General features: G+C 41.0%; 2 protein-coding genes across 7 annotated transcripts; one reads left to right on the forward strand and one right to left on the reverse strand.

The window, feature by feature from the left end:
• Positions 1 to 201: 201 nt before the first annotated feature.
• LOC110973886 (long-chain-fatty-acid--CoA ligase 1-like) lies at positions 202 to 14,391 on the reverse strand. 5 transcript variants are annotated; one of them, XM_022228036.2, is made up of 20 exons: positions 14,277 to 14,391; positions 11,445 to 11,571; positions 10,332 to 10,449; positions 9,681 to 9,748; positions 9,171 to 9,272; positions 8,488 to 8,587; positions 8,076 to 8,248; positions 7,647 to 7,679; positions 7,062 to 7,187; positions 6,556 to 6,639; positions 6,211 to 6,345; positions 5,676 to 5,761; positions 5,029 to 5,080; positions 4,490 to 4,585; positions 4,061 to 4,222; positions 3,719 to 3,835; positions 3,078 to 3,221; positions 2,698 to 2,799; positions 2,074 to 2,145; positions 202 to 1,859 (listed from the first exon to the last, which is right to left on the reverse strand). In XM_022228036.2, the coding sequence occupies exons 2-20, from the start codon at positions 11,529 to 11,531 to the stop codon at positions 1,683 to 1,685; spliced, it is 2,034 nt and encodes a 677-aa protein (XP_022083728.2). In that variant the 5' UTR covers positions 11,532 to 11,571; positions 14,277 to 14,391; the 3' UTR covers positions 202 to 1,682. The 5 variants fall into 5 exon arrangements, with proteins under 5 accessions (XP_022083728.2, XP_022082867.2, XP_022082037.2 ...); XM_022227175.2 differs by having other exon boundaries at positions 14,191 to 14,328; XM_022226345.2 differs by having other exon boundaries at positions 14,128 to 14,320.
• Positions 14,392 to 15,248: 857 nt separating this feature from the next.
• Positions 15,249 to 27,317, forward strand: LOC110975972 (allene oxide synthase-lipoxygenase protein-like). Of its 2 annotated transcripts, none has more exons than XM_022230139.2 (15): positions 15,249 to 15,387; positions 18,793 to 18,886; positions 19,318 to 19,517; positions 19,712 to 19,940; positions 20,179 to 20,223; positions 20,594 to 20,722; positions 21,041 to 21,138; positions 21,564 to 21,696; positions 22,146 to 22,241; positions 22,732 to 22,946; positions 23,377 to 23,636; positions 24,125 to 24,216; positions 24,477 to 24,650; positions 24,994 to 25,157; positions 25,503 to 27,317. In XM_022230139.2, exons 2-15 carry the CDS (start codon positions 18,818 to 18,820, stop codon positions 25,615 to 25,617), a joined length of 2,019 nt encoding a protein of 672 aa, XP_022085831.2. In that variant the 5' UTR covers positions 15,249 to 15,387; positions 18,793 to 18,817; the 3' UTR covers positions 25,618 to 27,317. The 2 variants fall into 2 exon arrangements, with proteins under 2 accessions (XP_022085831.2, XP_022084979.2); XM_022229287.2 differs by lacking the exon at positions 15,249 to 15,387 and adding an exon at positions 15,839 to 16,103 and having other exon boundaries at positions 25,503 to 27,316.
• Positions 27,318 to 27,737: the final 420 nt, after the last annotated feature.

Genomic DNA, 27,737 nt, shown 5'->3' on the forward strand with positions numbered 1-27,737 from the left:
GCTCAATCTCTCCAGTATCCGAGTTTCGCTGGTGGGATGTAAAAGTAGCATTCCGCGGTAAAGTGAATACTTCAGAACAGGATGAAGTCCGTATTAGTTGATATTCATTTTGAGGTCTACAGAATCTTTTTCGTGTCTTTGAGATGTTTAGGAAACATCCGAAGTCAAACAAACTGGACTAGGTTATTTATTCCAAAGGTATAGATTTCCCATATAAACCTTTATTTTAAACTTTGGTTCTAAACTTTGACTTTTTATATTCTTTCGTTTTCTGTCCTCTTCCATCTTTCTTTTCCAACAAAAGGAAAAAACGAGTCCACTGACAAAAATTTCACGCATTTTGTATTATGATTAACTATACACTGTACCATTATGTTTGAATCATAACTTGAAGTATTCCACCTGACGGATGGGAAAAACAGTAACCGCAGAAAGTGAAAGTAAAATAAAGTCGTTTCTGATACTTTAAAGACTAAATTAGGATTATCTTATACCTTCTGGTGTTCTTTTAGGATAACTGCTGGGGTAGCATACACGATTAGGCCTACTTATGTTTCTACAGAACATATGTACATGTATACAGCACAAGGGTTATTTTGATATAAACTCCGTCAGTAACATTTGTTTCAACCGCAACTGCATTTTGGAACATGAATTCTTTTAACATTTCTATGGGGAGATATTACCACTTAAGGCAAGTCTGCAACCAGAAAATAGATCCACACTGCATATCAGAACGGTTATGTAGTTTGTAAGGCGCCATAATTCCGGAGGGAAAAAGTAATACGAAGAAATGTACCCATTAATGAAGGGTTGAATGCAAAATGCCAACTGCACATAATTTTCTTCAAACATTGGAATTCGGCTGAAAATCCTCTGCAAGATGGACATAGACATTATACAGCATACATACAATACATACAATGTTTAACAGTAACATAATTTTACAATCATTAAAAAGTTAGTACCCATTTTTACACCACCTCTAGAACATACCAGATGTTGTTTATCGCAACAAATCAACTCTCAAGTCAAATAGTCACACCATTTTTTTTCATGCCAAAGACTTCAGTGTCATACGACCTCTGGGGGGGGGTTGAAGGACATTGACACACAAATCCCGTGTTCGTACCATATACTGAAGGTGAGATGCGGAAACGGGAGGTATACATGTATTTCACATGCAATTTGAGCTCAGTGGTGACAGAAAAACTCTTTCGCGACTTCCCATCAATGTTCTCTACTCATACTATGCCAATTAAGCAGCGGTGTATCCCGCTTTTGGCGTGGGGGGGAATTCAAAAGCGACTGCGGCTTTTGGCTCATTAAACATAATGTTGGAGAGAAAAATAATTTGCCAGAAAATGAACAACAGATTCGAAATATGAGATTCGCCTTTTAGATTCCTCATAATATACAAAGGCAAGGGCCTTCAAAACTTTTACATAATCGGAATGAGGCATAGCATCAGATTTATTGAATTTGTTTCAAACTGGACAAATGGGTAGAAGGTTATTCACCTTCATGTTTCTATCAGGCCATCACATCGTTCATCCACTGCGTCATTCAATTAATCAGAGTTCTTTGAATTATTAATATTCGGCTATTGTGAACTTTCAAAATGTGCATAATGAGGAAAGTGAAGTCTTTTGTTTAATCGAACGCTTTCTTCCATTCTGTTATTAATTCTGCGTGTCGTAAGGCACGCTGTCCATCCTGCTGAACTGGGCTTGCTTGTACATCGCCTCTATCTGGACAGCGTAGTGTTTCCTCAGAACTGGACGCTTCGATTTGAACGTGGGGGTGAGCAGGTTGTTCTCAATGCTGAACAGCTCAGACTCCACATAAATGTCTTTCACCTGTTTCAGATGTCATTGACAATCCATTAAAAAAATGTTGTCGTATTTTCAAAGTTTCTGCGTGTACTGGTAAAATATTGATACTTCTATACTACACATGTGGAGAGGAATCCCAACCAAGCCCACTTTCCTTATGACTGCATGCTGGTAGCAGCAGGTTATACTTGGAAAGAAAGAGAAATGATTACCAGCCGCTAATAAAAACTGAACCTACCTGCTCGAAGCTTAGCAGTTTGGCTTCCTTCCCAACTTTCTGCATGCTATCGAGGATCGCCTTCTTGATAGTCTGCATCAATTAAAGCAAGCTGTATGGCTTCATTGACCTGATCAATACCAGAATTATGCTTCTAGCTTTCTCAGGCAGAGCAATCGAGAATGCAAAGAAACGTTTAGTGTCTTCACCAATTCGCGTGTGGGAAATTATTTACACACACCTTATTACAAAACAGTCACAAAAAGGCCTCTTCCGTCATTGGCGTATACAGAAGGAAACAAGGGGAAACTTTTCCTTTTTTGGGCAATTGATGGGGTCAAACTTGCGACAGGCTGTACTACCAACCATTCTGAGGAGAGATTTTTTGATGGATTTACAAAACCTGGGCCTTTGTTTTAGAAAGAAATCCACCTTGTCCCACCCTGGATTGACAACCTTGATAGGCCAGTGCACATCACATATATACTGCACCTATACCTATTAATGGTAAGAATAAACAATACCTATTTTAGGCCACGTCTACCGGTAATAAATTCACACCAGTTTCCTTAATTTAAAAAAGCCTGTCGGAGTTTCCCCCACATAAAAGAGAACAGCACGATCATGCATGTTGTGGTGACCTACCTCATTGGCGCACAACTGCTTGAAATCTCCCGGAACTCCTTTGGTTTTGCCAAGCTTTGGTAGCACCTCCTCGTCAGGGACAACAATGGCAATAAGGCTAGACTGGAGAAAATATCCAAATTAATGTTCAACAACATGAATGTTTAAGGACTGACTTTCAAAAATTAACCCCCGAGTATACCCTTTTTTGAACATCACACCAGTTTATTTTAGAACAAACTGATTTCGGTTCATCTTTATGTGGAAAAATAATCGATGACAAGGATAGGCCTACATCCCAAGCGATAAAGCGAACAGGGAAACCTGAAACAAAATTGCCTTTCAAAAAACAACAAAACCATTGATTTTTCATCAGTGCTCCAAACCACAATGCCTCTTACCTGCAAACCGTCGCCGTGCACGAAACACTGAGCCACGTATTCGCTTCTGGTATAAATGTTCTCGATCTTCTCGGGAGCAATGTACTCGCCTTGCGCCATCTTAAATATGTGCTTCTTCCGGTCAATTATCTTCAACTGTCCACTCTAAAAATGGAGACAAGAAATCTCAGGCAACACGTGCGACTGAAAACAATTTCTGGCCCCTAAACGGACAATTTGTATCAGAGATAATTACGCCCTCAATATGGCAGTAAGTGTAATGTCCTATAGGTTTGTAGACTATGGATCATAGTTATGCAGTGTCGACTGAAGCTGCGAGCGTTCTGGTTTCTGGCGTCTCAGGCCAGAATAAAGAGAACGCCAAAAGAGCATGTTTTACCTTGGAACATAATTAACAGCTCTATCCAACAGTGACAAATGTATTTCAAATTCATATGCATTCGTGTTGTATACATTCTCGAACAAAGCATTTAGTTATGTAATAAAGCTGCAATCTATCAACTCACCTATGATTGGCAATTTCTGTAATTCGCACACATGTACATTACAGCGATAAACAGGAAAAATGAGCAACGCGCATCGATAGGTAAAACAGTGTGTGCCCAAATTTGATGAATGTTATCTTAAAAGGGAGCACTTACGGGCATCCATTGCCCTATATCACCGGTATGGAGCCATCCTTCAGCATCGATAGCCTCCGCAGTCTTCTCTGGGTCCTTGAAATATCCTTTGAATACGCCAGACCCTTTCAAGCAAATCTATTCAATCAAAACAAATGAATACGGTCAGGCCTGTTTTATTTGTTGCGGTGTTTTCGGTGTTAATAAGACGTATCTTCGATTCATAATGTCAACAATGCTCCTTTCGCTAGTACTCTGTGGTGTTTTGTACACGGCGATGTTTCGCTGGAAGTTTTCAGCGCAAAGTTATTAAAATTATTCCACTTCAGAAACTTTCCGGGGGGGGGCACGCTAGTAACTTACCTCGCCCTGATCTTTGTCAGCGTAGTAGTCCATCTCGGGCACATCAACAAGCTTGAAGAGGAAATTCACAGAAGGTGACCCAACATGACCGGGGCTAATATCTCGGAAATAACTTGATGTGGCCATTCCTCCGTTCTCCGTCTGCCCGTATCCCTCCGTAAACTAAGAATTCAAGGAAAGGGGGTATGTTATAGAAGAATCCATAAAGCCAGGCCCGCCCTATTATGTTCTGACCAATTACAGCCTGGATTGAATATGTCCGACCACGTAATTCTGACATGAGAGTACGCGCGTATGGTGCGCGCAGCTGGAAAATGAACACGCGTTAAGTGCCCACGTGCACGGTGGGCAAGGCTAGCTGAGTGGATCTGTCGATTGGATTTTTTTTTCCAGCAAGGTAACACTCAATGAAAAAGACAGTTGTCTCACCAGAGCACCGAAGGCACATCTGAAAAACATCTTAACATCGTGGGAAACCGGGGCAGCCGCAGTGGTGATGAAGCGAACTCTGCCGCCTAAAAGGTTCTGAAGACAAGAAGAAAAAGGAGACTGTAGGTTCGGCGCTGTGCAAGGAACAAAAACTGGCTCGTTGATGAGGCAAAGTGGGAGAGTATAACTTCTGCTTTTGAAAACCTCGAGTGGTGATCTGTTTATAATTATGAACGCACAAATTACTTCGACTAAGTTCCGTCAGTGTAACTGCCTAAACAGAACGATATCCGCAAACAAGCAACTGGCCAGAGGCGCAACGAATAGCCAGATCATATTGCTATTATGGAAAGTTGCACAACTGTCGTGTTATAGAAAGTGTGCTGTGAATTAACAGACGACATTTACAAAAGGTCTTCTGCTTTTTACTTTATCTTTGGAAACCTTTAGGCAGTTTCGGTTCAAATAATGGCACTCTAACCTCGATTATCTGACAAGGACTTGACAAATTTCATTTTCTTGAAATTGATGTGGCTTACCCTGACTTTTTTCATCAGCCTGTCCCACATGCCGTCATTGACAAATTTACCACTGCAAAAAAATCAATCAATCATAGATAAAGATAAAATAATTTGCAACCATACCTATTACCTAAAACTGGGACCATTAGTGATAATATCTGCCTCATAAAATTGGATAAGAATTGCGAACTCTTTTCTTATACTTGTGTTGGTGTTAATCTTTAACTAGGCCTATATCTTTGTTACATTTCTGTTCACTCGGTCTCATTTTGTCTCAAGGCCTTTTACGAATGGATGAATTATTTCAAGCTAAGTCACAAATGCCAAAGGCAAAACATTGAACAGTCACAGGGCTGTGGTAATTTTTTTTGGCTTCGCTGGTATCAATGCATATTTGTTGCGTGCCGGTGGCGTATCCAGCTTACATTACAAAGAATGGGTGAGAAGGAAAGAAAGTATTCGGTTTATTTATCAGTCAAATTTTAACATCAAATCCAGCAAATAAAAGCAAGGATGTCGGGACCGTGAGTAAGGCTTTTGATTTTATCTTCACAACAACATATTGAATGAGCCCCAAGCTGCTTTCCCTTTTGGATTCCCCCCACGCTAAAAGCTGGATACGCTGCTGTTGGTTGCTCTTACAGTATCGGCTTCTGTGTCCTCACCTTTCCATTTCCTTAATTTTCTTGCGGAGTGCCGTTCTGAAGATGAAGTTCGTCAGCCATCCTTTTTGGGCAATTCCATTAGTTACCTATGAATTGTGTTCGATTAGCGAAAAGTAATACAGAGTTTGCTGGTAAGTATATAATTGACACTTGAGAGGGGTGATTTAAGTCGTGGATAAGAGGGAGAGAACTTCAGTATTGGCAGCAAGGTTCGATCTAGAACTTCCTTCTCACGAGAAGGGCAGAAAACGTTTGAGTTTTCTCTTTTGGGGAGGTGAATATTTGACAGTTGGGTGATGTGATACTTATGGCCTCTCTAAGGCGCAAGGTTAAGTGTGGGGGTGTTTATATTCTTCGGGCAATACAGAAAGAAAAAGAAGGCAACAGTCGTCCTCTCTTTTCTTGAAAGCACTCCCTCCGGGGCATGGCCTCGTATGCACACCCTCAACCCACCCGTAAATCATTCATGTCCCTTGTTGAATTTTTAATATCTGATCTTTTGGATGGCCCTCTGCTTTCGTGGGTCAAGAACTACCTTGTCATAAATCTTGTTCATGACTCTCGGCACGCAGACAAACAAGGTGGGCTTCAGCACCGCTATGTCACTCACAAGCTTCTTCGGATCTCCTTGATAGAAGCCCAGGCGTGCACCACACGCGAAGACGCAAGCCTACCAAAAGAGATACGAAAAATGACAAGTATGTGCTTCCCTCATTCTTCGAATCTGTAGAGAAAAACCATTTTTACTTTAACCGCTAAACTCGAAATATTGCCTCTCAATGATGTGATCATTACTGCATGACCAATTCTTGGCGCTTCGAAGGGGTGAAACGGATACATTCGTTCCACCCCAGGGACAAAATGATTTTGAGCGACTTACCTGTGTAAACCTTTCGTAGACGTGAGCCAGAGGAAGATAAGATATATGCACATCATCCGTGTACAACTCAAGCAAATTCTTGACCTATCAAAGGTTTTCAACGAAACAGCACAACGTCAAGTTTATAAAAACAGGATTTAATAATGTCTATACCTCTTCACGGTTCAATGACGTAGGTAATGTGTATTCTTGGCGTAGTTTACTGAGGCAAACCTTTTTCAATGTCCTTGTGACATTTTCAACGCTGCTTCGAGACAGAATGTTGTGTTGAGAAGTGGCAGTCGCTAGGAATTTGGTATCGATACTTTTTGTCACAGGCAATCAAAAGTGAAGAAAATAAAGGAAATTGCGTAACCAGTAATATGGGATGAAGATTGTGCCTATCACTGTCTGGGGCAGATTGTTGTCTCATATAGAAGCAGAGAATTCACCTCACTTGCTCCTTGTTGCAACAGAGAGCTTCGTTGCTTTTCCATGCAAACTGCTGTCTCCAAGGTATTACTCACCCCAGCCACAGCAAACATGCCACTGACAGACGACACTATATTGCCATGTGATAGCATGGCGCCTTTCGGGTTGCCCGTTGTACCGCTCGTGTAGCACAGTGTGCTAAGGTCTTCCCAGCTCGGTGGCTAAACAAAGAAAGAAGTAGATTTGTATAAACTCAAATTACATATTTTGATACGGAATCTTAAGAAAAAGAGGCAGCTCATGGGATGCTCGACTGAGATTTAATTTCTCTGATTTAGTGTAAATACAACGTTGGAAATAAAGGGGCACAATCTCCATATAGTAAAACTCTAGGTAAAGTGATAGCAGACGGCAAGAAAAGCACTGCGCAGTTCACTTTGTGAAGTCAAGCTTTCCATGTTGTGGACGGCAGCCCTGTACTCTATGGTTGTCATTTCCAACACTGGAACTGAACCCAGAGCGCATACTGTCGCCACGTTGCAACAGTTGAAAATGCGCTGGCTTGTGATCGGGTGTTTCCGTATTACCAACTTCATAATCGCAAAATATCCTCAAAGTGGTTACCAGATATCGATGTAGACACGATTCTAGTACCCTATATTTGCAGCTGACCTACTTACCACTTTCTCCTGCGGATTATTGGCACCAAGCTCCTGAAGCATGAAAGAGAGAAAACTGTTTGTCACTACTTTGGTATCTTGTGCAACCGTTGTTTTATTTGTCGTGGAAGACCGAGCGTTGCATCCTTTCGGATAAGGAGCGCCACTTAGTTGCCCCGGTATTTTTCCCGTCAACTTTAAGATATCATTGTGAAGTTTTAAGTTCAAATGAGCTGAATGGAACACGCGAACGTAACACTGGCAGAGAATCAGAACCTGAATTAATTCAACACGGCCCTTTCCAGATACGACACATCTCTGTGGACATTATTTTTCCCTTTTTGGTCGAGCAAGCAAATACTAACCACTATCTGTAGACATTCCTCCGACGGTAAGCGCAAATCACATATAGGATTTGTTGGATTCTACATCTTTGGGTTAAAGACTTACCAGGACATCTCCAAAGCGTACTATCTCGATCAGGCATTCTGCAGCCTTCGCCACAACCGAATCTGTAGCCTCCTCCACCAGAACGATCTTCTTCAGCCCGGGCATATCTGCCGCTTTATCCAGTAACAGCTGGGCTCTTGCCGTCGTGTCACACACAACGAGTGTCAACTCAACTGCACAAAGATTCAAAATAATAATTCATTGTATTTTCTGATTATTTTTGCCGTTGGTTACCTGGTCCACAATTGATCATCGATTACATTTGATCTATCTGTGGTACCTTCTAATATTATGGACACAACTTTTTGTTTACCTAAGCAAAATACTTATGACAGAATGAATAAATTTTAGTTGAAGAACAAGGAGAGGAAAGCGTTATTCCTATAAAAATCCGCAAGAGCGAAATACAAACCTTGGTTAACGATGTACTGACACACGTCCGGTCCCAGCGTATCATACAGTGGCACAATGACCATGGAATACATGTTACAAGCCTGCTCGGTCACCACCCACTGGAATAACAAGAGCAGATGATTGTTTCTGGAGGTTGTGAACAAATCAGGCTGCAGCATTTTCAGTGTAATTCAAATTAAATACATGTAGGCCTACGTCTCAAATGGACCATATGACTACGGCGTCATGCTTTTACACATTATAAGCTTTCCTGCAAAAGTACAGAAAGAGCAATGCGATATATTTTAAGTCTAAAATGAAATTTGTTTCACCCGTTACTTCCAGCTTTAATATTCACTAAAGGCCCCCCCCCGTTCAAAAAAGTTATTTTAATAAACCACCTGGACTTGCGCACTTTTAGAAAATAAATCTGAGCACACTTTTGTGCAGGTAGCTTATACTTTTTGAATATTCTAACACACTGGTTAAAACTTTCACATTCAAATACTATTCTTGTTTATGCATTCATAAATGTACAATATTTGTCATTTTGAACGACGGGTTGGTCTCTAAGAGGAATTTCAAACATCTCCAAGTGATACTCTTTCTACCGAACACAATGTTTGCATGTAATATTAATCACTTATTATTTTAAGATAAATGATTTCCAATATTTAATTGTTAATGTTCTGGCTGACTCACCTCCACCCTATTCTGGGAGTAGATGCCGATGAAAGTAGAATTCCCTGCCGGCGTGCCGCTCTTGATTAGGCCAGAGCCAAAATTTCTGGCATGCAGGTAAACCTTCATGTATAAAAAGTGCAAACAATTTTAAAATTTGGTAGAACGAACGCATCACGTGATTTCTGGTCATACTGGGGACAAACTCCCACGTAAAGAATAAAGCCAAATGCTGAGTTTGTTTTTCTTTTGTGTGGGTCTTTCTGCATGACTTCTAAGACTTGATGCCGTGATGTAATTTTGCAAAAAAATGACTTTCCTGGTCAATGCAAGATTTTGTGAACACCGGAAGTTTCTAAAGTCTTTGACAAGTTCGCAGTGGAAAGCAACACTTAATCTCGCTTCCTCAAATTAATCAGGCTTTTTGTGAATTGGAGAAAAGAATGGAAGTGTTTGCGTTTATTACGGTAACTTGTTAGAAGCATCATTACATTTATATGTACTTATGTCTAAGACTCCACAATTGCTTACCTCTTCGTATGTAGTCCAGCTATAGGGAGCATCAGGTTTGGGCCTCCATCCTAAACAAGGATTCTTAGCTATGAGTAAGAGATTAAAAAATACTGTTAGGGAAATGTACTGTGACTAACATACCACCGTTCGTCATAGGGACGGACATGTTTTCTGCTCCCCAACACCTAGTCCTCTGGTACGTGTGAGGATGTTTCCTTCATGGGTTTAATTTGGGCCCCTTTTCAGCCAAATAAACTGTTCGAATACTTCAATATGCACCACTGTGCCCGGGGGGGTGACTACTCTGATCCTTCCCGGAATATACACGGTGGGCAAACTGTCATGTCCCACTAGTATCAATCACCTTCTACAGTCAGCAAAAAGTGTTCGTCTGGGTCCCTCTAGATACATTGGCAATCTTAATACAAGTTTACATCCTGAATAAGGGAACAAACTAAATGTATTTTTCCTTCCAGCATCAGTTTGGTCGGTTGCTTTGAATGTTAGGAATTTCAAAGCAAGATGGCTGCCTCATGATAGAGGTCTAAAGTATTATAATGCGCTTTAGAACTGAAACCGTCCCTCCCTGTACGCTATACCATATCAAGAGACCACACTTTATCCTGATGGTAACCTTACCAATCGTTTTGAGAAAAGGAAATCACTCACCAGAGAGTTTTAAACCACGCATGAAACAGTCGTGGAGTGACTCGACCCCTTCAAAAAACCGCGAGATAGGCTTCCCATCTGGCAGCAGCGTGGAGACCCTTACGTGTTCAGATGTACCCTATTCACCGAAACAGACAAGAAACCAACTTAAGTGAGCATACAGAAGGTTGTTAATGTGGGATTTAAACTTCTTAATTTGACAATTTTAAACGTTGGTAGATCTTTTAAGTACTGGTAGAGTACGCTGTCATAAACACTATAGATCTGCCCCAGTGGACTGCAGGAAACTTCAGAATCTTCAGAAACTAAGCACCGCACTTATTTTGCCATCAAACTCCTATACATATTTATATGCTGTGCACGCAATATAGATGGATAGTTTTGAGCAATTGGGAAATGGAGCGATATGTTGAGCTTTGAGACACCTTAACAAAGATTGTTTTGAATCTTTAAAAGTTCCCTGCTGTGAACATTTCTTACACACAGTTTCTGTGTATCTTTATACTCTCCGTATCTAAAACATCACATTCAAATTGTCCAAGTTGTTCTTGACTCGTGGAGGCGCTAATGCTGTGATGCAACGAATTATCTTCAGCTCACGTTTTATATTTAATAAATTTTTAACTCAAACTTGCACGGTCCCATGAGAAAAGAAAGGCAAATTTACCACAACCAAAATGTAAAGATATTCCAGCAGTTTTGGAGTACAAATCAATACCACATCGAGGTTTAGTGTCAGGAATGACATCACGGTTTTGCTCTTGGGTATAATCACTCACATTTGAAAAAAAGGCACAAAAACACAAATTGAAAATAAGATTATTTGAAACACAAAGGTGCATCTTCAAGGGCTGTCGTCAAATGATTTTATGTATCCTAATAATTAATTCCTAAACAACTTTTATAATGTACAAAATTACTGTTTGCTCAGTGAATCTTGCGCAACGATCGTTAGGATATAATTCCATCCTGCTGTGGACTGATCACATTCACTCGCCACCGAGGACAATAGACTGACCAACGAGGACAGTGACACATGGCCTTCGGTCCCCTTTGTCTTGTCCTCAGCTGTGCAATGGAAGACGTACAGTACATGGTACTTGCCACGCTCACCTCTAGCTCGACGGATTGACATTGAAAGTCAACATTTTTCCGCAGTCCCAGTTTTCGGTGCTGTTCCAAAATTCCGCTGCTTGTCATGATTCAACACTGCTTTTTATACTTGACGCTGCATCCAACACTGAGACGCAATCCATGAAAATATAAATGGTTAGAAGTTTAATTAGAGAAAATGTATGGATAAATACGGGATTTCCTTACAACGTTGGGTTATCCTATTATTGGTATTATGTGAGAGTTGCGAACAGTGGTAATTACAAGGCACGTTTAGCTTTCTTTTCCAAAAAGGGATTTATGAATAGAAAAATACACTATAGAGAAAGCAAAACACTGTGATTACAACTGTAATAAATAGACGCATTCTTGGTTATGATTAAAATCAGTAACTTTTGTACATAAGTTTATCTTATTTTTCTGTTTTCTATAAGCTATACTTACGTTGTTTTGGTTGTGATTCCCCATAAATGCTATTATTGAAATAAGTTGGGTCAGGGCCACCGATTTGCTGTAACCGAATGGAATAACTACACGCAGCTCGCTCAGGCTGATGCCAAACTGTGCAGTAAACTACACGTAGGCCTACGGCACACACCTACGCTACCAAACCTATTGACACTATACCATGGTTATGCAAATTGCATTATCTCGTCAAAAAGGTTCACAAAAGTGTTTGGAAGGGGTACGCCTTGGCTCAGCTGACTGCTTGTCCAACTTCCTATGAATCCTTATTGATTCCCTGGACTCATGTATAGAGAGACGTTACGCAACAGATACGCCCATGCTTGGGCAGCTAATAACTTCAACAGGCCAAACAACGACTGCGTTCACCTATGATCTAGCCTATGGACTGGAGCTAGTTCCATGCCATCGTGCGGCACAAAGTGGGCCTACTGATCATTCCAGCTAACGCAGTGACTCATTCCTGATCGATAATTATTGGCCTTGGTTTTCAGATTCAAGTCTTGCACAAGTTTCATGTACGTACATGAATAGACCGAGTGAAGACGTCTTTAATTTGTCACAGATCTGAAACTCTTCATAATTAAATACAAAGCAGTGGGTAATGCACGCTTAAACAGCAGATAAGATCGATAACTGTTTTACCGGAAAGGACAGTTTTCCCAATATACACCAAAGTGGATGTTTGGAAACAGCTAAGAGTAATACTTGCGATGATTATAAAGCTTGGTATTTCTGTCAAGTCTCAAGAATCGATGGATTCATAACATTTTGTCAGTCTATACTAACTTAAACTGTTATTAAATGTTAAACATGTAACAAAATGTGGAAATGTGTCAACATTTCAAAATGCTGATAAAAAGCGAAGGTAGATCGTAGGTGATCATTGTTTTTGCAGTTTGCCTAAAAACGTACTTGGGGTGATTTTTACCCAATTTATCCAAAATTGCAAACGTTTGCCTTTTCTTTGTTAAAAAACCCTGGATACCACAAGTACACTAAGTAAACTAGCTTCAATTTCACGCAGAGAGGGACCAACCGCAGCCGCACGCACACCCATTCACGATTCTGTGGCAGGCAACCCTACTTGCAATGTACTGTGCAATTTTCAGCACAAAACTTGTGTTAATCGTACGAGGAAGACAGAGCGTTTAGTTTGCCAGGTGCAAAACAACATGAAGGCGGCTTAACTGGTTTCCATGATTGCAATCATGTTGTCATTCTAGTCTCAGGTATCATACTCTTCAACAGAATTCGCGCGGCAGATGTCTGGTGTGACAATTTGGGACTCTGAATACTGTAAATACCGTGAATAAAAACACAAAAGAAAACACACCGAATTTATAGAAATATGGAAGGGCTGCGTAGCACCGTGATCAGAATATCGACAAGAATATAAGATTAAATCAGTGCTCTGAAATATATGATTGCCGAGCACGCACGCGTGGAACTGAATCTGCTTGCCCTAAAGAAAGGTACTCAGTTACCGAAAGCTCGGCAATCATATACTTCAGAGCACTGATTTAATCTTATATTTTCACCGAATTCATAGCACTTCTTTATTACTAGATTAGTTAACCGTCTTTTAAAAGTCTGGTTAACCTTTCATTTTCCTTCAAATTTTCTTCTTCAGGAACAACTGATTAACCTACTATGGGAACACTGATGTGTTACAAGTACCTGTCTAGTCTCTTAGACTTCAAAATCAAGATGAAACCACTTGGCTTCACTCTCAGTTACAAGTTGTTGAAAAGTAGGGACTATTAACATTTAACTGAGGCACTATAGGCAGGTAAGAATGAAGAATTTGCCTCTTGAAAATATTGGAGGATTTTGTCGGCTGAAGAGCGACTGAGGTTGTTTGTTTTTCTGCAGTCGGTGTTTCAGTCTGGCGGAAGGGAGACTGCAAAACCGAATGGTCTTTATTTTGAAGGCAAGTCCGCATTCTCACATAGCCATCACAAAACTGTAGCTTTCTCATTTCACAATAAATCAAATTGCAGAAGATTTTATCCCACAACTGGAGCTTGTGATCCAGGGATTATGCTAAACGTAACAAAAGGCTATACATTCCTTACACCGAATTGGAAAGCACTTTGCTATGCATTCGACAGCACTGCATGCATATGCATTCTTTCTTTTATTTCGTTTCAGCTAATGTTATAAGTGAACTAGCTAAGCTTCCCAACGTAGGGCGCCATCAGGAAGACTCACTTACCAGGCTTACAACAACGCTCTCAGACAACTTGAACACAAGAACTTTGATTTATCTAAAAACTACCTGAATAGTCTCCACAAAACTTTATTGCTGGTAGAATACTTTCCCTCCCTTGCCAAACCAGGAAACACATCTAAACACGCACTCACACCCAAATAGTGCGTAGGAGCGCAGCCACAGTCGAAAGGACTTCAATGATGGGACTATACCATTGAGTTATATAACGCTCCAAAAAATCCACTCCGATCCCTGCCTCCACGGTTGAGTGATTCTTTGGCAAATACAAGCTGTGAGTATGAGTACGATTGGTTCCATAAAAGCGTAACAGGTCATTTGGCAGAGGAATTGATATGCAAATCATTCGCGGCCATGAATTACCTTTACGTTTTTCGGTTCGCTTGACGCGTATGCACGTGATATTGTACAAGGTTTACATCTGAGCGTGTCAAGCTTGGAATACTTTGCGTATGACGTACGTGTATTCGGATTTTCAGGGTTATTTTTGAGTGTTCCAGCTGCCGAATTTTTTCTTAATAATACTTTTAAAAAGGAAAGCATAAGTGCTAAAAATTTGAATTTCAATAAATCTTTAATCAGGCACAGATCCAGAAGAAAGCGTTGCAGAGGTCACATCCCTGCGCCTTCTTGCGGGGAGGATGGGGATCGTCTAAAGGCTAGAAGACCCCTAGGTAAGCATGTAGGGGTCTCAGTTTGTGTACACGGATAACTTCCCCAACGGCAAAAATGACAAATGTGAAGAAATATTCCCCGCCCCCCCAGCCAAAAATCTGGTATCCACCCTGCATTAACCCAAGATCTGGAACAGCATCCCCAAGTTTTATGTTGTGTCCAACTTTTTTTCCGGGTAAGTTTCGGATTCAGATTATTCTAATCACGGGTTTACCAGTCGCTGCATGTATCTAGCGCCCTCTGTAGAGTAACGTTTAGAAAGGAAGCAGATTCTCTATTAAAGCTGTCGTGCAGACAACGAGGGTTGAACCCGTAATAGGCCTATGTACTGATGACGTCACTCTTTGTTTACGTGTGCACTTTCCTATGGGGCCAGTGGGGGTACTCGGTCTGAGGACCATAGAAAGCACACATGTAAACAAAGTGTGACGTCATCAGTACTCAGGCTTCTATTCAGTCACGCAGAGCACCTGCACTTTTTTTCAAGCCAGAGTGCGGAGTTCCATATAAGCCCGTCTCTTTGGCCGGTGTAGCGATGATCGGTGTATGGTGTATAACATCCTGATTTCCGTGAGTGTAAACCTTTTGGGGGGGGAAGAAACTACAGGTCAGCTTAAAAGTGCAATTTGGTGGTGATTTTTTTTTTCATTTTTAAAAACCTCCTGTTGTGCATTTCACATAGCGACAACTTATCCTCATTTTGACTATATTTGAGAATTCGGTCATATTTCGGAATTCGATAGCTTAGTCTACACCTATGGACACTTTGAAACAGAATGATGCCTATGCACCAATAAAGCCTTTTTTTTCTCGATGCAAAATGCATGGCAGAATCCCTAGGATCCACACTCATGAGCGGCAACTCAAAAACATTCAGGGTGGCCTTGCATGCTCGGTTGTGTATTGATTAGCTTGCAACAGGATACGGCCTTCGGGTCCTTTTCAAAAGATCTCCTTACGGCCTTCATCGTGACTGCACCTTTAAACTTTGGCCTTGGCAACATCACTAGCTATTATATTAGCTTTGGCGCACACGCATGCGTATGTTGCTAACGTGGGGGAAAATAGTTACAGACAAGTGCAATAAATCCAGATCAACTGCAGAGGTGCTAAACATTTAATTAACACTGGTGTTAAGGGGAAGTGTGTGTCGTCTGCCACTAGTTTTGGACACATCAGGCTGGTGGAGTTACCAGCGTGACACCAGAAGTGTGGGGAATTGATAGAACTAACGTGTCAGTGTCCAAACATCTGATAGGTTTTACTAGATAGTCTCCGAGCCAGCGGTAAGTGTCATTTTGTCAATGGTTGCACTTTTGCAAACTAACAAACTATATCAATCACGAGACTTTTGCGTCTGGAGAACAGACAAACGCGAGAAGGACACTCGCAATTAGATTTTCGGACAAAGATCTCTAGAAATATACAAGTTTGTTACTGCGTTCCAAGTCCAGTGCACCCGTATTTATTCCATGTTATGTGACCCAAGTTATATGAAACTGACATTGGCTGAAGGGTTGGTTCTTTTTCATAAACCTGGAAATCAATGAGGTTTGTCTCCTAATTAAAATCATATTGTAAATACCAGTGCACCGCTCTATTCGTGAAAGACTAAATGCTTCAAATATATTCCACCAATGCACATAATGAATAACGTACGAAACATGCATCTAATTTATGTACACTGTAACCCAAATTTATCAATTAAGTCTTGCGATCGATCTGTCATACAATTCAGGAGAGATCTGATTCGTTTCTGGCTTGATAATTACAGAATAATTCCTATCTACTATATGCATTGTCATTTGGTGTTACCCTAATTCCTCCATTTAAACAACACACCACCTTTTTAAAAACGCTGTGCACGATTTAGAGACCACCACGCTCGTTGTTTACCGTTACCATGACAGTGTCCCCTATTTTTAGGCACGGTTATTCCCTGTTTATCGTCTCAACAGCAATTCTTGTGAGAGCGAGCAGGGTACGTTGTACACTACACGTTCCCTTTCAAATAAAGAGATGAATAGTTTTGCCTTGACCTAGTTTGGCTACTTCAATGCAATCATACTTGTACCTGGGTGGCTTTGTATCATTAATATGTAGGCCTATACAAAATACAAAATACAGTTCAAGAAAAAAAAAGAACTTTGCCTATTCCACCTGCTTTCTCTTAAATCTATTTACTTCTTTAGGGAGTGCGTGAATTGTTGGGTTGTAACACAGAAAGCATCCCGGTTTACATGAAAATTGTGATCGAAGTATTGTTTACTGTATAAACAACGTTTAGAGATTAAACACTATTTTATGCCTACTTTTTCACACGTTCAATCCCATGACGTGTTTATTAAAAAGTGCATAGCTTTTTGAAATCTGTTTACCATTTCAACACATTCCTAAACCCAAACATGTCGCGGTTAAACGTATAAAAGAGGGTACAAACATGTGTCTAGAAATGTGTTCAAACTCTAAGCGTTATTTTAAGAGAAATTAAAAGCTTTCTGGTAGGACATTGATCTAATGCTTGAATTTCAAAGTGGAATTGAAAGGACAGGGCACAAACTATCACTGACTATCCCTTTATACCTGTGCTGAGACCATTTTTGTCTCTGTGTGAGCGAACAGTAAGGAGGAATGAACTCCCCCAAAACGGTTGTGATTGTACACAAACAACACAACATTGATATTATTCTTCCTTTTTCTTATATTTTGTACAATATGTTTTTTTTTCTTGATGAACAATTTGTCCAAAATATAACTTTTAATCAACAGCCTGCTGCCGTTTTCTGTTTCCCAAGAACAACGCCGGAAAGCACATGCAAAACCACATGTAGCCTATATAATTGTATGCACATACACAACTATGAACCGATTCAGACTGAGTTTATACGTTCCATATGCATGTGTGTATCCAGCGAGGTACTCCACGGATCGCAACTCTGTTAACTAACAGTGGCAACAACCTGAATTTTAAGGGACACTGAGCTAGTAGTGCATAAAATGTTTGTGAAATGCTGCGCCAAGACAAAACTGTTATGATTGCATATCTTCACCTTCACCGAAGAGAGAGCATAGCATGCCCTCACAAATGCGGCGCGCATGTGCGATATACACGATGGGCCACAACACATCGTTATATTAATTTGAGTCATTTTCGAGCCAATTTTACGGAATGACGAAATAAGAAAAACCCACAAGATTTTTAGTTGTTTCTGTATCAGAATTTGCATATGAAATTCAGAAACGCATCCATTTTGGACTTTTAGGCCTATGGGCCAAAATGCCATGTTACATTGTATACATTGAACTCCTACAAAGCAATTGTGATTGTACACATACAATGAAGCATTGGTATGTTTGTTCCTTTTTCTTTTTTTGTACGATTTGTCCAACATATATCTTCTATTCAACCGGCGACTGCCATTTTATGTTTTCCAAGAACGACGCCGGAAATTAGCACACGCAAAACCACATAGTACATGTACATGCCCATAGACAACCATATACCAATTCACATAATCCTAGCCAAAACTCCTTGGGCCCCGACCCCCGGCCCCCTCTCAATGCTAGGTCTCAGTGCGCCATCTCCGCTCCAGCTGATGGAGATGACAACATGGACCCTGGGAGTGAGGAACCTGCAAATGGCTAATGACACGTGTCCCAACAATTTTGTCCAGGATTGTAGATGCTTGGATTAAAGAGGATAAGGACACCTAGTCTGTAAAAGCACATGAAGAAAGAAACTAGGCTAACCCTCCTCCCCCCAACAGCCCTTTTCGGCAAGTGGTCTCTCTTTCTTTGGGTTTTCTTGATAGTGATCTCGTCGCCATATGCAATCAAGAAAAAGTGATAGCGCACTTACCTATGTAGCCGAGTTGCAATGCAGTCACATTGTTTTACTACGCGTGTGCTGTTGAATAATACAGCAACGGTAGCATTTGTCGAATGATAGATCTTCAAAACCTCTCATTATTGCAGTGTGAAGGAACAATCACAGAGAACAATGGGCATTTGTGTTACTCGGGTCAGGCCGAATTGGTACACTGTTTGCATCAAAACGGGTGACTACAAGGTAGGCTTACGTCTTTGCTACCAGCATTGGCCCTTTTTAAGAAGCCTTTAATTTTGCATAAATCGCCATTTATTTCTCACAAAAAGTGTATAAAGCGCTTTAGATACCTGTCATTGCCACTGTCTTACAATGTCATATAAAACTGTTCAACAACATTCAAAATCTAATTTTAAAACACTGTATACATAATTTTTGTAAACAAGTACGGAAGTTAATCCACAGGCGAGAAGATCGTTGATATAAAAGCAATGCATACGAAAAGAGTACGCTAACGAGAGCTGAAGTGAATTACGTCATTGACGTCAGAGTTCATAAGCGAGTTGCAAGTCAGAAAATGTTGATATAAGGCTTTTTCTCCGCAACCAACAAGCTAGTCAAACTGATCCGTGCCTCTCTGATGATTGCATTTCTTGTCTCGAATTTCTTGCCAGGGTTCAGGAACGGACTCCAATGTCACCTTGAGATTATATAACGCCTCTGGATCATCCCCTGAGGTTAAGCTTGACTGTACTTGGAGCAATGACTTTGAACGGGGAAGCCTGGATACATTCTATTTGAAAAAGACAGGCATCACTGCAGCCGTGGAAGAAATTGAGCTGACGCTGTCCGAGGGGTCAAAGTGTCAGAACTGGTACAAACAGGCGTTAAACTTTTTATAGTGACTTGGAAAACATTTTACATTCCAAAGTGCCGCTCGAACTGTTTGTGTCCCCTTCATAAACTTTTCATTGTTGAAGAAAACTTGGAAACATTTGAAGCTGGTTCTCTCACTTATTGAAGCTGAGGGCCTAAATTTGCTCATTATTACTTTCGTTGTGGCTGCAGGTTTGTGGAAACCATCGAAGTCAAGTACGAGGACCTACCGGCGTATTGCAGTAGCATCTTTCCGTTTCACCGATGGATTAGGCAAGGAGAGACTTTCCGTGCCGCCAGGAATGACTCCTTCCTACCCGAGCACGACCCCAATCGCAAGCAGCGATTGGACGAATTGGCCCGGAAGAAGCAGATCTATCAGCTGGAGAGGAAGTTTAAAGGGGAGCTGGCCATCGCACAGGTAAGCAGGACGAAGGCTGAAAAAACTGCACAAGATGAATGGCTGCTATTGAATATCAAAAAACTGTGCGTTCGAAGGCAAAGATTATTTCCTTTGTTAGTTTAATACATGTAAACAAAACCGTCACAGGAGTATGCAACAAACAAACAAACACACACACAAAAACGAGGCATATATTTAAAAATTTTGCTCAAAAGTTTTAACTCTGTTATATTTCTTTTTATTGCTTAACATTTAGGTTGTTCAGCTACCGGACGAACAGGAATTTTCGAACAAATATTTTGTGAGTCTGTAGCTTTTTCCATTTGTAAAAAAAAGCGAACGCGAAATTCAGCAGGTTATATAAAAAGAAAGATGTAACGTGGTGCGACTTTAATCTCGTCAAAAAGAAGTCAGTCCCCAAGTTACTCACGGCAAAGATAAATTTCAAGTTTTAGAGCAAAAGGTAAACGTTGACGAAAGAATGCCTTCGTTCATAATACTTTGCCTTGTCTTCGAACGGGGTGACTTTTGTCTCCATGTAAATAGCTTCTTTAAGACTTCGGTGTCAACCTCGGGGTGCTTCAAAGGTTTTAGTCACCATGTCTAGAGTTAAAGAAAATAACTCGTGTTTTATTCACATATTTTGCCGTTTCTATTTTCTTTTATCACAGTTTGATGTTCTAGCGAGGCAAGCCGCCATCTATGAAATCGATACTCTAACCACTTACTTAACAACTGACAACTGGGAAACACTTGACGACATCATCAAAGTATACAACAAGACGCTACCCATACCATACGTAAGCTATAGAATGTGTGGACGTGGCATATCGCCAAGCTGCTTACTGATGTAAGCCATTTTGATGGTAGATTTCTGCGAGACGCGATGACAGCAGTTCTAGTTTATATCGTTACATTGACAATTGGTGCAATCATTTTGCATATTAAATTGTGGGGAACTTCTTGTTGAGCAGTTGCCGACGTTATGTCATTGCATGTCATTCTAGCTTCTTCACATTAGGGCTTGTACGGGTTGCGAGCTGACTGTTCATAAATATGCAGTTATGAATATCATTTGGTGGAATTAATCGACAATAGTAATTACACTGGTATTCCAGGGAGTCGATAACTGGCGGAGTGATGAATCGTTTGCCAACCAAAGGCTGAACGGGTGCAACCCTTGTCAGATTCGCCTCTGCACAGAAATCCCAGCAAAGTAAGAATTGTTATTGCGACCAGATACAAACAAGAGTTTCTTTCGGCAAAATCCATTCTTTCCAAGTATTTTGACAATGGGATTATTTGAAGTCAACGGCAGATGCCTGTACAGGGTAATGTGATGTAACACTGACTGAAAATTGGAAGGGTGTGTGATTTTTATTGAAGTGGTGCAAACAGGGGCTCTAATGGCCAAATTACACTTTGATACCAACACAAAGTTCTGAAAATTAATGTAGAGAATACTTTCTCCTTCATCTGCTTTGAGTTGTGGGCAATCACGATGATACTTAAAAACATGAGGTTTGCAATGAAAAATGCGAAAAATAAACTTTAAAAATGCCAACAACAGTTCCTGTACTATTACAATTTTGTTTACATTTCTGTCTCGCAATATTCTGTTTCTTTTCCACGGTGTCGCAGTTTGGCTGTTACTGACAACATGATGAAGCCACTGCTGGAAGGAATGAGCATTCAAGAGGCCATTCAAAGCAAAAAACTCTTTATCGTCAATTACAGTGTTCTGAAAGACATCCAAACTACGGACAACAGAATCGTAAGATTCCATTCTTTTGGGGCAACGCATGACAGTAAATTGTCTGTTTTGTACCAGTCCGCATGAAAGAGAATAATGTTCACCTGCGCATGCTCAGAATCCATCTGAAATCAACATAGCGCGAAGTGGCCAATGGGTTACAGGAAATTTTGAACATAATTTTGTACAAGTTTCCTGTGTTAATTCGTTGATACCGAAGGCCCAAAATCTGGTAGTTATGAATACAAAACTTCGGACTTCCAATTTCAAAAGAAAAAAATCACTTTTAAAAGGTATTCTGTGGCAAATCTATGCCACAAAACCCAATACGACTACATTTTAAATATGTACAGTTCAACAAAAACTGTGTCCAAGCCAAACGTTTATGCTGCTTGTTTAAGTGCCAAGTGAATGAAACTTTCATTGACCGATTCTTATTTGCTATAGGTCTTTTCTCGTTTCTTTTATAGGTGTGTGCACCTATTGCGCTCTTCTTCCTCAATCAGTCCAAAACCTTGATGCCCGTAGCCATTCAACTATACCAGGAACCATCGTCAGACAATCCGGTAGGATCAACCTAAACAGCCGTTCGAGAAAAACCCACCCCAACCCAACCCAACCCAACCTTGCGAAATCCAACCAAACCCAACCCAGCCCAACCTACCCAAACTCAGCCCAGCCCAACCAACCAAACCAAGCCCAGCTCCACCCAGCACACCCCATCCAGCCCCATCCAACCCAACCCAACCTAGCCCAGCCAAGCCTCATCCAAACCAACCCATCCTAATCCAACCTAACCCATCCCAAATGATGCCCAAACCAACACTGTAAGAGATAAAGGGTTTTGTTCCTCTGTGTTAGGTTTTTGCCTTTCCGGGATTTGTGTCGGCTAATTTGGCTCTCAGACTGTGAGCTTTAAATCTGGGACTTACCGGTTAAAGGTCTGGTAAAGTAGCCAGCAGAAATTCAGATATACATGTATGCTTTTATAGACATTCTGTATTATTATTCTGTTTATTATTGTATTATTATTTATAGATATTATTTATTTTTTAGGTGTTCCTTCCCACGGATCCGGAGTACACCTGGATGTTAGCGAAGTTGTGGTTCAACAACGCCGACGGCGCAGTTCACGAGTCAGTGGCTCATCTGGGCTTTACCCATCTGATATCAGAGACCATGGCAGTAGCTGCCAACCGTTGCCTCTCCCCGTCCCACCCCATCTACAAGCTCCTTGCTCCTCACTTCCTCTACGTAATGGCTATAAACAGGTGGGTGATTTTGTATTTTTTTCTCAATGCGGCCAGCCCGATCGAAACCGCCAGTTAATATTAAAACAATATCATAGAATCTCTTCATACTTGTAAGGGTTTAAACACTATGATGCAGGGGAGGGCCTTGGGGGACTTGAGCTTCTTTCTGTCTGATAAAACGAAGACACACACCGTCACCTTAAAAAGTCGCTGTGGTACAGGATACAGCCATAAATTCCAGTCTCCTGTGGCACCTCTGAAGGGAGGGGGGCTGGAGCTATTTGGGGAGTGAATTCCGGTCTGAGATCCCCCACAACAAATCCTGAGTGCGCCATCGTTTGAACTTGAGCTAAGTATAACCGTCAACAAGTAAAGGTGATTAAGAGATTGTTAGGCCTTTATATGCACAGTTTATTATCACAACTATTGATTCATTTGTGACTGAAAGTTTTGCCTTGGTGACACTGATCGATCCTGGTGGCATTGTGGACCAGAACATCAACGCTGGGTCCCAGGGCTTCGTTGGACTCGTCGAGCGCGTGTTTCCCGAGTGGCGTCTTGACGTTGAGGGCAGCCTCCCAGAGGATCTTCGCAGCCGCGGGGTGGATGACCCGGATGTCTTACCCGGTTACCACTACAGGGACGATGCCCTTTTGCTGCACGGCGCCATCAAGCGGTACGCAGCGTTTGTGGTTAACAAACGATATGGTAAGCCCAATATTTTCTGTGCCTTGGCACAGTCATTATCCACAACACACCAGTGAGAGTTAGTTGTAAAGCCTTAATTTCTATGCAAGGGTTCATTTTTTAATACCTAACCAGCGTCCTTGCCCCAGTATCTATAATCTGTTTTAACTTGAACGCACCATCAAACGCTCTTCATCTGTACTCTTAACTTTTCCTTCTGTGTTTAACACTCACCTTCAACGGCCATCTCCATTGAAACTCCTTCTTTTGGAAGCAGGATTGTAGGTTGAACCACGATAGAAACTAGCATTCTTAATTTAAGATCCACTCTATAACCTTTTATCTGTGGTAATTCCAAATTTTTCTGACTTTTCCTTTTCAAACATAGGATTATAAGACACAGTTAAGTGCCTCCGGACCCTCAGTGATTCCTGAAAAAAATCTATTTCTATTTTGCTAGACAAATTCATGAAAATTTATGCCCACTTTGTTGTATCCTTGTGACTTAGACACACCAGAACTTCTTAGCGGGGACAGTGAAATCCAAGAGTTTGCCGAAACACTCGTTAAGCCCATTGAAGATGGAGGTTGTGGTATTAAGGTAGGCCAATCAAAAGTCATGATTCAAATCTGTGCATTGAAAGTATCATTTACCCTTCGCTACTGGTCAAGAATGATAAAGTAGGCCCATACCACCAGTAAACCTCAAATTTAAAAAAAAAATGCATACAACATGGACCCCAACCGCAATGGTTGAGGTGTAAGTATCATCACAAATCATATATCCTCTTTTGTCTGCAATCTTGTGCGTGCTACTGTAACTGGTTAAGTCATCTGGGAGTATGGTTTGTTTTACTGAAGGGAGTCGCTGGCAACGGAAGGTTCAGCGCCAACCACCAGCTGATTGACGTCTTGACATCCATCATCTTCATTAGCAGCGTGCAGCATGCCGCGGTCAATTTCAACCAGTATGACGAGTATGCCTTCCCGCCAAATGCACCTCTCTGGATGAACGGCACACCGCCAAAGGATAAGGTAATGACCACTTTGGTACAACTGACATACTTAAGCAGGGACTCAAGGCCAGATGAAAATATCCCGGAGGCCTTCAGGACCTGTCCATTAAAAACCCCACTTCCTCAGAGGACAAGCACTATCATTGCGCTTCTTGGTGCTGGGTCGTCGCATGCCATGTTGCTGGCTTTCGCTGGCTAGTTGGAAACCTTTTCAAAATCAAGTCAAAGTGAGATGCTGAAACCTCAGTGTGTATTTTATTGCATACAGTGGTAGTTTCGTGGTATGACAGTTCCTTGATACACCAGTGGAGAACTTAAATTATACTAACGGAACTTTGATCACGTGTCGTACCTTTTCCCAGACGCCACGAACAGAGCAAGACATCTTACAAAGTTTGCCCAATAAGAAACGCACGCTGGATACAATGTCTTTCACGCGAATCCTGAGCGAACGAGCGACGCGGCGGCTCGGTAACTTCGAGAAGATCTACCAGACAGACCCAGTCGGGAAGGAGGCGGTGGCCGAGTAAGTCTACTGTGCTCACCGTCTCTTATCAGAAATTAAGGCAGATGCTACCCCGTTGAACTTTGCCTTTGCTGTCTGTCTTCTGCCCTAAAACCCACATCTTTGCTTCGTGGTTATTTCTCTTTCTATGATGCTGGACTGCTGGTTCCCGATGATAGACCTTATTCTGACTGTGTCCTTGGCCTTAGGAGGTGTACAACAGTCAAGAAACGCTTACCCTGGCTCTGTGTACGGTCTCGGGGCTTTTTGGTGATTAATGTTGCCTTAAATTTTCTTTGGTTTGTGTTCTTTAAGAAGTAATTTGGGGATGAGTTGCTTTATATACATTTATTTTGCTATTTTCAGATTTCACCAGGAGCTGTTTTCAATTGAGGAAACTATTGCGTCACGTGATGCGAAAAGACACGTTCGATACCCGTACCTCAATCCACGAGAGATTCCAAATGCCATTAGCATCTAGACCTTCGGGTACCAGCGTTAATTCGGTTGACAGCTTAAGGTTAAATTAACTAATCAGAGATGTTGTCCAACGGTACACCCATTAGGTTTACTTCGCTTTTGTGCCGATTTTCTTGGAAATCGATTTTTAGAGAAAACATGAAATCATTTGGGTGATCATTGATCACCTTTGAATTACCCTTCACAGATACCGTGCAAGAGCGGAACCGTCTAAATAAGCATTATAAAAGAGTTCCAATACAAACGTGAAACGTAATTGCTGCATGATTAAAATACGAGTAGGATCTTCATAATTGGTATATTTTGACAGGCTTCAATACAGAATGCATTCATAAGGTAAACTTCAGACGTCCGTCGAAATATTATAGATATTTAATTAAGAACGGATAGAATGTGAAAAGTAACTTTACAGCTAACATCTGGAGAATCTGACTGATAAGCTGACTAGCAACAGTGTGAAAAAAATTCTATTTGTTTTAATATAGAACCAATACGGTAATTGTATGGTAATTCATACATGTTTCATTGATCTTCGGTAATGATTTTGTTTATTTTACAACAGTGTTCTCTATTGTTAAATGTTGTGCCTTTTGTGGTATTGTGTAAGTGCCTAACCTTTTGCTGCATTGTCGTGTGCCCGTGTAACGTTACAACGTACACACTTTTCGCGTAAAACGTATTCTTTGTATTTTAGGTTGTGCCAATTTTTCTTAGTTTATTGTAAGGCAACCTGATTGCTCTTTACTTTCTAAATCTAAGAAGCAGCTTTGTGTATGAAAGTAACCTTTGGAAAATCGACATCTTTGATAATAGTACTTTTAGTTTCGTTGCACTTCAGTAACAAAGCAAAAAGAAATACTCAGTTATCAGTTTGCCGTTGTCGATTACCCGCATAAGCTATAGTATCCTGTGTTTTTGAAGGTATTCTTGTATTAAACGCACTCTATATTAGTTACCATTTTCTCTTTAACTTAGAAAAAGAATTCAGCTGTTTTTCAACAATACGCAGAAACTGAAGATGGACCTAAAACTGAGGTCCTTGTTTGTGGGTGTTTTAGCGTTGTAATTGTTTGAATGGAAATTCAAAGCCGGCGAGCAGTAGTCATAAAAGTTGGCTTTCGTGTGGCGCCTAATAAACCTGCAAAATACAGTGCCGCCATTTCCTCGTAAAACCGTCTTGTCGTAAATGGTAATGGAAAAGCTAAACCAACATTAAGTTTGAAACGACAAACTTTGTCGAACAGTCCCAAGGTTTAATTTCTCACGGTAGTCAAGAGCTAAAAACCTTTAACAGGGACACATTCCGGCTTTAGACTGGCTGCCAAAAGCCGGTCACCAGACAACTCTATTTAAATTAAATTTCACAGTTACATTGAATGATAGTGGTTCAATATGTTGTCAACTTGTTATCATTTTGTCCCTTTGCGGCTTTAAACACTGTACTACTGTCTGGCATTTCGTTATTTTTCAGAAACAACTGTGTACATACTGGATTAAACTGCGGTATTTGTACAAATTTGTTTGTTTATGGTCGAGAGACTATTCTTATAGTTTCTTGTTCAATGCATTGTGTGTGTCACTTGAATGAGAGATTAATCCTTCGTTATAAAAGAGTACACAAACACATTCTCCGAAAGAGTGAGTCTCTGATAAAACCCCTCCAAACAGTTATTTTAAATAAATTGATAGACGTGAAAATAATAGCAACACCAGAAACATAAAGTCCAGCCTGTAAACTGTTCAATACACCGGGTACCTTAGTTCACAAATCCATATTGTGGCCCAGAAGTATTACCTCTGTCTCTTTGGGAGCAAACGTTGACCCTTTTTAGAGGCTCAGTGGAAGTCGGCTAATAACCTACGGTCCTCTGAACCCGGTCTAGAAATTATTTGAAATGGTTAATAGAAATACCCTTGTATTCAGAGAGGAGGCAGCTAGACGACGCCTGTTGCAGCACATTAGACACCATTCAATTTCGTGAAAGATGCACAGCCTGACACTATGGGGCCTGGTGGGCCTGATGATGCTGGTGTCGCCGGTCGCCCAAAGTGGCCACTGCCCGAGAAGATTCCAGTGCTGCGAGGCCGACAACTTCATCATTCACATCAGTAAGGTAGCAG

This window comes from Acanthaster planci, linkage group LG19 (genome assembly GCF_054643075.1).
Source record: "Acanthaster planci isolate LZ-2023a linkage group LG19, COTS_SCS, whole genome shotgun sequence".
Taxonomy (NCBI): Eukaryota; Metazoa; Echinodermata; class Asteroidea; order Valvatida; family Acanthasteridae; genus Acanthaster; species Acanthaster planci.

Bases quoted from the DNA above. Each gene is read 5' to 3' on its own strand.
- LOC110973886 (XM_022228036.2), bottom strand. From the start codon at position 11,531: ATGACAAGCAGCGGAATTTTGGAACAGCACCGAAAACTGGGACTGCGG. The intron at 7,680-8,075 runs GTAAGTCTTTAA...TTCATGCTTCAG, and splicing joins TACGCTTTGGAGATGTCCTG to GAGCTTGGTGCCAATAATCC. The intron at 2,800-3,077 runs GTAAGAGGCATT...TATTTTCTCCAG, and splicing joins TGCACGGCGACGGTTTGCAG to TCTAGCCTTATTGCCATTGT.
- LOC110975972 (XM_022230139.2), top strand. From the start codon at position 18,818: ATGGGCATTTGTGTTACTCGGGTCAGGCCGAATTGGTACACTGTTTGC. The intron at 19,941-20,178 runs GTAAGCAGGACG...CTTAACATTTAG, and splicing joins GGGAGCTGGCCATCGCACAG to GTTGTTCAGCTACCGGACGA. The intron at 21,697-22,145 runs GTAAGATTCCAT...TTTCTTTTATAG, and splicing joins AAACTACGGACAACAGAATC to GTGTGTGCACCTATTGCGCT.